General features: G+C 40.2%; 1 protein-coding gene and 1 long non-coding RNA gene across 3 annotated transcripts in view; one reads left to right on the top strand and one right to left on the bottom strand.

Annotated features, from left to right (window-relative positions):
• The window catches only part of LOC117954880 (GRAM domain-containing protein 2B-like), an 8,004-nt gene extending 1,202 nt beyond the window's left edge, over positions 1-6,802 (top strand). The window contains exons 2-13 of one of the 2 annotated variants that reach the window (XM_034888977.1): positions 138-272; positions 397-442; positions 1,032-1,104; positions 2,397-2,500; positions 3,454-3,543; positions 3,950-4,021; positions 4,104-4,166; positions 4,287-4,368; positions 4,606-4,668; positions 4,780-4,879; positions 5,878-5,970; positions 6,668-6,802. In XM_034888977.1, coding sequence (XP_034744868.1) covers positions 138-272; positions 397-442; positions 1,032-1,104; positions 2,397-2,500; positions 3,454-3,543; positions 3,950-4,021; positions 4,104-4,166; positions 4,287-4,368; positions 4,606-4,668; positions 4,780-4,879; positions 5,878-5,970; positions 6,668-6,683 — 937 coding nt within the window. In that variant the 3' untranslated portion in view covers positions 6,684-6,802. Of the gene's footprint in view, positions 1-134; positions 273-396; positions 443-1,031; positions 1,105-2,396; positions 2,501-3,453; positions 3,544-3,949; positions 4,022-4,103; positions 4,167-4,286; positions 4,369-4,605; positions 4,669-4,779; positions 4,880-5,877; positions 5,971-6,667 lie in introns of both variants that reach the window. The other variant, XM_034888976.1, reaches the window with a different exon arrangement.
• Positions 6,803-7,743: 941 nt separating this feature from the next.
• On the bottom strand, positions 7,744-8,835 carry LOC117954881. The gene is made up of 2 exons (XR_004658912.1): positions 8,290-8,835; positions 7,744-7,887 (listed from the first exon to the last, which is right to left on the bottom strand). It is a non-coding gene; the product is annotated as an uncharacterized LOC117954881 (long non-coding RNA).
• Positions 8,836-8,841: the final 6 nt, after the last annotated feature.

Below are 8,841 nucleotides of genomic sequence, written 5' to 3'. Positions count from 1 at the left end.
CCCACCCCCAGGGGAGAAATCCAGTTCTCTTTTTGCATTTTGTCTTTGTGTTGTTGGAGATCCCTGTCCCCCCCTGTGTGCATCACATGAAATCTGGATCCTCCCTCTGACGTTTACCTCCTGCTCTCTCGGGACAGCTGTCTGGATGGAGTTGGGCTTCTCAACGCGAGAAGAGGCAGCAGCAGGTTTGGCAGTAAGGAATCCAAAAAGAGTCCGGACGATGCCCGACCGGAGGTCCAGAAGTTCAATCCCAACTCCAGCACGGCCCCCAGGTACCCTCGGCCTTCAACACATCAGAATTAAGAAAGAAAATAATGAAACCTGTACCTAGAAAAAGTGAGCATGTCATCTCATTTATGTGAGCATGGTGCCATGTTGTCCTGTTTGTGTCCCCAGGGAGCCGAGCATCGCTGAGCGCTCCGATGGGCTACTCCGCAACAACGTAAGTCCTCCTCCCATCATCAACCCCGGCAACCATTTCATTGTTTCTCTTATCGCAGTACAGGAAGAATTCAAGTGACTATAATAGTTATTATGTACATTTCTATAGAAACATCATTATATGTCCAGTATGTATATATACGGTGGAAAAGTGACCAAAAAAGTCAGAAAAAGTGACCAGAAAAAACAGAAAAAGTGAAATAAAAAATCCAAAAAAGTCACCAAAAACTCAGAAAAAGTTAAATAAAAAAGACAGAAAAAGTGACCAAAAAAATCAAAAAAATTGGCCCAAAACAAATAAAAAAAGTCAGAAAAAGTGACCCGTAAAAATCTGTAAAAGTGACCAAAAAAAGTCCGAAAAAAATGACCTTTTTGTTGTTGAAAAAGTGATCAAAAGAGTCCGAAAAAGTGACCAAAAGTTGTTAATAAATTGACTAAAACACAATTAAAAAAAAATTCAAAAAAGTGACATAATAATTGGAATAACATTTACAAAAAAAGAACAACAAAATGATGAAATTTGAACGCAGAAAAAGACAAAGTTGCAGGTGGACGGGAACACAAGCGTTAACTCGTATTTGTCCCTGCAGAGCTTCCTGAAGCACAAGAAGACCTTCCACAAACTGTTCCAAGAGATCCCCGAGGGGGAGACGCTGACACACAGTGAGCTGAGAGTCCGTTACCTATTCCGTGATATTGATTATGGAAATGATATCGCATTGTGACCTTTTTTCACTTCATCCCTGATGTCTGATTGAGTGCCCAGTGGACGACAAGCTGAAACACTTTAGCACCTGATCTGGCTCAGTGGTTCCCACGGTGGGTCCAGGGACCCCCCCGGGGCTCCTTGAGGGGGATCTCAGCAAAAAGGGGACTAATTTATTCCATCATAATTCCATCCATAAGTAACCCAATGACAGAATGTATGACTGTTTTGGTCATACACTTTCTGTAATAAATTCGGGAACCCTTGGAAAAAGTTTTATCAAATGAGGGTCTAATTGGTGTCAGTTTGGGGGTCCTCGATGTGTAAAGATTTGGGAACCAGTGGTCTAGGTAACCCAGCTGTTTATTTTATGAATTCAGGACAAAGCACATTGATGAGCATGCGTAAAGGTGCCAGATTGTAGCCCGAGGGCTAATTTCCATCTGTAGTCCAAAAGGCAGGTTGGAGTTAAAGTAAAAAAAAAAAAAGACAAAAGATAGCAACATTTAGTATAGAAAAGCAAGAAGAAACAATTAGAAATTAGAATTAGTAGAATTAGTAGAAAAATGGAAACACAAGTTAGTGGTAGTTGCACATTTTAACAGTTAAACGTATTAGAATAACACCTGGTTAGCTACCAGGCAACAACCACTAGTCAACCATGAGTTAAAGAGTAGCTAATGATGAATTACTTGAGAAAGGAGTGAGAAATCATGAGCGACTTGATAATGAATGAATCAATAATAATCAATAATACTTCTCTAATTGTCCTCAATGGACCATAAACTGTAGCAGATGAGGATGAGTCACTAGAGGACAGCACAGGCAACACAAAGTCATCATGAAACAGTCATTAGGGACTACTTAGGGAATGTTCAGGATAATGTATAACTGTACTGGGGGGCGGGGGGGCGACTCAGATCAGGAACTAATGTTTAGCATCTGGGTCAGGACGATCGGTGTGATCGATTCACAGATATTCATGAACTAATCATTGCTAACTGATTCTTTAACGTAGGCGCTCCCAGTCTGGTCTCCAGTGAATGATCATTATCTACTAGTACTAATTAATAAAGAAGTACTTATTAATGATCAATCACCACGTAGTTCCTGATTGCTGACTCATTTGTTCCCTGGTGACCACTCAAAATTCTGGGAACTCATTGGAAACGGTTACCCACACCTGGCTCAACTTCAAATGGTGTGTGTGTGTGTGTGTGTGTGCGTGTGCATGTGTGTGTGTGTGTAGCCTTCACCTGTGCCCTGCAGAAGGAGGTGCTGTACCACGGGAAACTCTTTGTTTGTGAGAACTACGTGTGCTTCCACTCGTCGGTGCTGCTCAAAGACACCAAGGTAACGGCCACATCTCCCACTGGTGGACCTGCTGCATCCAGGCCAGTTAATACCAACACGGGGTTAACTCCACAGTTCACATGTCCCAGAAGTTCTACAAAGGGGCAGTTAACATTAGCTAACCTGGGAATTCACTTTTTTGGGGGGATTTTTTTAGAATACAGCATTTGGGTTTTTACTCAAATATCAAGTAGCCTTGTTGGACTGGGTATGGGGTCAGCTTCATTCCCAGCCCGCTTCCAACGCCTCTGGGCGCAATTGGATAGTCCTCAACCAATCAGACCAACATAAACAAAAAGCTGTTGCCATAGTGTAAAGCCTCAATTGTGATTGGTGCCTTGATTTGGAAATGTTGGAATCGGGCTTGAATGGGCTCTTGGCCACACTGGCTTGCAGAGTAAATCTCACATTTAAAGTCAAATAAAGGACTTCACAGAGGGAAATAATAGATAGAGAATAAAACAACATGCTAGGTTACCTTAGCCATCTATGACTGGGTGCTGGATAACACTCCGAGACCCCCCAATACTGCACAAAGTCAAACCTGCACAATACGTCTACTTACATTTCATCATACTGTTTAAGCACATGCACATTTTTGTATTCTCAACTTGGATATATTCAAATATTTGTTCTTGTTTTTTATCCTATACTTCTTTCGTGTACAGTATATTGTCTTTATGTATATTGTATCCTAGTATTTCATTTATGTGTATATTCTGTGCTGTGTGACTGATTTTGCTGCTGCAACACTTTAATTTCCCCTTTAATAGGGATCAGTAAATATCCATGTATCTATCTATCTATCTATCTATCTATCTATCTATCTATCTATCTATCTATCTATCCATGTTCCAGCTCATATTGAGAAACTATTGAGAAATATGACTCTTTAATGCCATAAAGGCAACAAGAATCAAAGTCCGGCCTGTTTGTGTGTCCACATGTTGCAGGTGGTGATCCCCGCGTCCAGCATCACGGGGTTGAAGAAACAGCACTCAGCGTTGTCCATGTTGTCTATTCAAACTGCTGACGGAGAGAAGGTCAGAACACACACTTCAGACACACACATTTGGTTTTTTTATGCTCTATGAATATACACGTTGACTTGACTGCATCTTTGCATTACAGTATAATTGTGCAGTCAACATGTTGAGGCTAGGAATGGGCTATCATTACTTTAAATGGCCACATCATCAGGCTCCAAAGGTGCTCAGTGACATGGTCTTGGCTCTTGGGGGTTCTGGATCAATAACCCACATGTGGGGAATTGGAATTGTAAACATTAAATGTAGATACAGTTTAATTAGTTTCTTTATTAATCATGTTTTAGCTACCAATCAATAAAATGAAAGATGGTAAATGGGTTCAAAAGAAGGGAAATGGGGAATGAAATTCCGTGAAGCTTCATGTTAACGTTAACATTTTGCACTTATTTTCTCTTTTTAGTACTCATTTGTGTCTTTGAGGAACCGCGAGGTGTGTTACAGACTCATCCAAGCGGCCTGTTCACATGCACAGGTAGGTGCTCCACCACTCTGCACGCACATGAAGGCATCATGTCAACATGTTTCATGCGTGTTTCTGGGTTTGTCTGATCCAGGAGGAGAGCGCCAACGGCAGCCCTCACGTCTCCTCTGCGGAGACGGAAGTTGATCACGATGTGGTGTGTCTGCTGCTCATCTAACTTAACCAAACCGAGTTCAGGCATTGAGGGTTATGGAGCGAATATGAGTGCGTGATGCACGATGACAGAGACCCTAACCTTCAGCATCTCTGTCCTCAGGCCTCCAGTTACTCCAGTTTGGAGGACAGCATAGATCTGAGCGTTCCCCTTGACAACAGCTTCCCTCAGATGTCCAGTGAAGGTGAGACACAGCGATGTGTGTTATGACTGGGTTTGGCTTTTGCACCAGCAGGATAACATTTTGTCTTCATTTTCAATAATGACTTCACTTTTGAAATCTATTTAAAGCTAGAGTGCGTAGTTTCTGGCGCCCCCATGAGGAACTCTGAGGAACAACGTCCATAAAGCTTTAAGATAATATAATAAATGTATGTAACAGTACCACTGAATGCAGCAACGTGTATTTGTGCGTCTCCAGGTACTACAAGATGCAGTTCCACCCGTCAAAACAGCCTAACAGACGAGGACGACAGAGGAGCGTGTAAGAGTACACAAATACACGTGCACATACAGTGATATTTACACAAGTGATCCATAAGGCATAGAGGAAAGTGTGTTTTAAGAATAACAAGGAGATTTTTCTGTCAAACAGCTGTAAAGTGGATTTGGAGGATCACTGAGAGCATCGTACCGCTTTCCTTCCTCCGGGAGATCCGGAGTTTCAGGGTTCTCATTTTTGTCTACATGATGCTGTGAGTATCCACACAGCGAAGTACATTCACTAGTACTTCTTGATTGAAGAAACACTCGATTATAATGTCACTTGTAATTTTTTTACTTTTACACTTAGCTGATAATACAGTATATTTGTACCTACTTTTTTACTTTGAACATGTAAAAATAAAACACATCACCTGTATTTACATTCATACATATACAGTATATAATTTAATTTGTAATAAAGCAATACTTGTAAGTAATTAAAACAAGAAATCCCCATGTTCAAAAAGGAGTTAGAATCAAGAAGAAGATCAGGTCTGACCCCCTTTCTCTATTTTTATCCTTTAGTAAATACATAATTGTATGCTTCACTGATTTACACATATTTACATATGCGTACACCATGTATTTACCTATACTGTTCATATAAACACATGCATACACATAGACACAGATGCATGCACACATGCCTACACACTGTTTCTGTTTCTTTCATTTTTTTCCTTCTTTCTTTCCCATCTATCTTCTTTGTTTCCAGCTTTCATAATACACAGTAGTATACTTTGACTGCAGGACTGGTGACAAAGTATTTTTACGTTGTGATTTTGTTTACTAAAGTAAAGAATGTGAACACCCCCCCACTGTCCACCTCCAGGAGTACATTTGGACATAATTGCGGTGTAATGGAAGAGGACGTCCCAGCATTGAGGGACTTTTATTCCTTGAGCTGGGACTTCGAAAGACTGCAAAAGAACAATTTGTGCAACTGCTTTGTGAAATTCTGTACAGATCTCACATGCAGTACATAATGTGTTTGAACAGAGGCCCATTTTGGTATGTTGACTTTCTGGACAGACAGGAAGCTCGGAGGGAAAGAAAACAATCTGATGCTCGAGATGGGGTCATAGGAATGTCATCACACAGACATAATGTATCCCTGTGCTAGACCGTCTGCTCAGCTTGTGATTAAAGAAGTGAAAGTCTGTAAAATCCAAGGCATTCAAATCGTTGTGGTGTGTTTGTACCGTAGGGTGGTGTTGCTCCTGTTGGGGTCTGGGTACATCGGGCTGAGGATCTTAGCACTGGAGGAGCAGCTGACTGAGTGGTCTCTACACTACAGAGAGTGAGTAGACACAAGGAAATAAAGAGAAAAGGAAAAAAGTGAAATGGCTCAAACTGTTTTTAGAGACTTGTAGAACCAGTACTGTCAGATCCGATTAGACGAGAACACAAACAGGTGAACAGGTGCACAACAGCAACATGGACAAAAGATAAGTGGTTGAGTCCCAGTCACACCCACCGATTAGGCTTTCAACAGTTCCACATGTAGTGTGTAATTACCTCACTAATGTGTCCCTTTCATTAGTGGTGGCCAGTACATCCACTCAAGGTTTTTACACTTTACTAAGTGTATTTCCATTTCCTGCTACTGACTTATACTACATTTTTGAGGGAAGATATGTACTATTTACTCCATTATAATTTTTGAGAGCTGTGGTTACTTTTCAGATTCAGGTTTGACACCCATATCACATAATTAACACATCAAATTTGATGTATTTCCCAGATGTTAAACTACCTTGCAGTATGTCAATTCAAGCTACAATATAAATATACTGTATATATTTAGAGAGAGAGAGAGAGAGAGAGAGAGTCTTTGTGCATAATGAGTATTTTTCCTTTTGATAATTTAAGTATATTTTGCTGAGAATACTTTTGTTCTGTTACTTTTGTACACTCTTGATGTGTTTTTACATCATCGTGCAACTTTGACTTAATTTAAAGGAGTAGTCCTCATGCTGCTTCCTCTTCTTCTGCAGGTACCAACCAACATAGCCAATGGCAGGAGACCGTGACCACCACTCTATTAAGACCCCGCTCTACTTCGATCCCTGTCTAGACAGGCTCCCAAAAGCATCGTGGCAGGCAGACTCGGCCCATTTGACACACACACACAACACCTCTTTAGGTTTAATTTACAATATTGTGCAAAAAACAAGTCTGCTCACAGTCCAGATTTGATCTCCTGTGTTAGTGCCATTTCTACGGAGGATGCACGCCAGCCAAAAGATGTTTTTGGGATGTCTGAAACAGGCCACACGTGGTGAACTACACAGATGACTGTTGGCAGAGAAGCACCAGGACAAGATTAATATTATGAGTGTATTATGAGACCAAATATTGAGGTGAGGATCTCCTGCGCTGAGCCATATGGAGGCTGTTTACTTCCTGGCCGGTGAACAGCTGAGCTCAGCTAGCTGAGGTTGCTGGAGTCTTTGTTTTCTTGGATCAACACAACCTGCAACAGTGAGAACACACACGCCTACACACACACACACAAGGAAATAAGCACTTAATGGTTGCTCGGTTTGAAATGATTTGTGTGTTTTAAAAGTGAGGGGTCACGTTGTGTCAGTGAACTGCTGCAATCTAGTGGTGTTCAATGAGTAAGACTGTTAATGACAATAATCAGCCAGCAGAGGGCAGTCACTCCCATTAAACTTCAGTTCCATGAAGCACCAAGGCAGGATTTCTCTTGAACTTCAAAACCATTCAAGCACTTTAAGGTCTTCAAAATACAAATGATTTAAAACTTTTGCCATTGCCCTTTAGTCAAATCATTTCTGTTAGATTACAGGGAATGTGTGACTTCCAGTGTTCATCTCCAAGACTTTTAAGCAATTTTTATGTGTGAATTCTGCATACTTGAAAAGTTTGTTTAATGTGTGTTGTCAAAAAAACTGAAGTGATACATGAGGCATAGTAGGTCTCCTCTAATATTGTGTGGATTTAAAAGAAATACACAGGTCATGTTTAAAGCTGATATTTGACTACGACAAACTATTTATGAAACTATTTTCCGAAACCTTTCCAGGCTGGGAAAACAATTTTAAGAAAATGTCATGATTTATATAACTGGACATTATCTGCATTTATTCTCTCAATCTAGGAAGAGACTTTGTAGGAGTTTATATTAATATCGTAAACCCAACATCACCGGTTTACAGAGTAATTCATCCCAATGGTAAATCTTTGTGTACTGTACATACAGTGCTGCTGATGAGTATAGGAAGCCATGCTTAAATGACTAAAAAGAGGGGGGGGGGGGGGGGACCAGCTTTTGGAAATTGATTTTAATGCCTTAATTACAAAATTTGGAAAAATTCAACCTTTAAGGACGCCGATTTTCTTTGTGAATGAATAATGTATTATACATAAATAAACGTTCATCCTTAAAATACAGGAGACATATGCATACACCCCAATGTTAAATTCCCATAGAGGTAGGCACATTTTTTTTATTAAAGGCCAGTTATGTCATGGATCAGGATACTATGCATCCTGATAAAGTTCCCTTGGCCTTTGGAATTAAAATATTAAAATGAATAATGATGTTTTTTTAGTCGACTTAAGCATGGCTTCCTATACTGATGAGCAGCACTGTATAAGTATTGCAATTTTTGTATCACTGTCTAACAGATCTTGTTACATTATGTACTGTACACAAATAAAAATAATAATATGGTCAGTGTCACATTTTTGTACATAAGTGATCTTTTTTTATTTTGTTGTCCATAAAAAGGTCAAGATTCAGTCTCATGAATTAATGTCATTACATCTTTTTCTCAGTTCAAAAAAGCAACGTAATATTACAAATCATAATACAAATAGAATAGGTAAGTACAGTAACCATATAAACAGCCCACTAATATTGCCTAGCCCGCCCCACCCACCCACCTACCGCTGCCCCGCTCAATCTCTAGCACAAAACTCATAACAATACATCAGTTAGTATCAGCGATAAAAAACTCAAATAAAATTCCCGTTTTTTTTTCTTCTTCTTTTTAAAGCGCTTCAATGTTCCAATGCCATGAGATCAGCTTTACCCTCACATAGAATACATAATAGAGATAACGTCCCACCCGTCACTTGCTCTGCAAAACACAATAGACATGCATACAGTTTTCACTGTTCAAACCCCCCCCCCCCCCCC

This window comes from Etheostoma cragini, chromosome 12, assembly GCF_013103735.1.
Source record: "Etheostoma cragini isolate CJK2018 chromosome 12, CSU_Ecrag_1.0, whole genome shotgun sequence".
NCBI lineage: Eukaryota > Metazoa > Chordata > Actinopteri > Perciformes > Percidae > Etheostoma > Etheostoma cragini.
The sequence above is the reverse complement of the archived record's forward strand: the minus strand, read 5'-3'. Positions and strand labels throughout refer to the sequence as shown.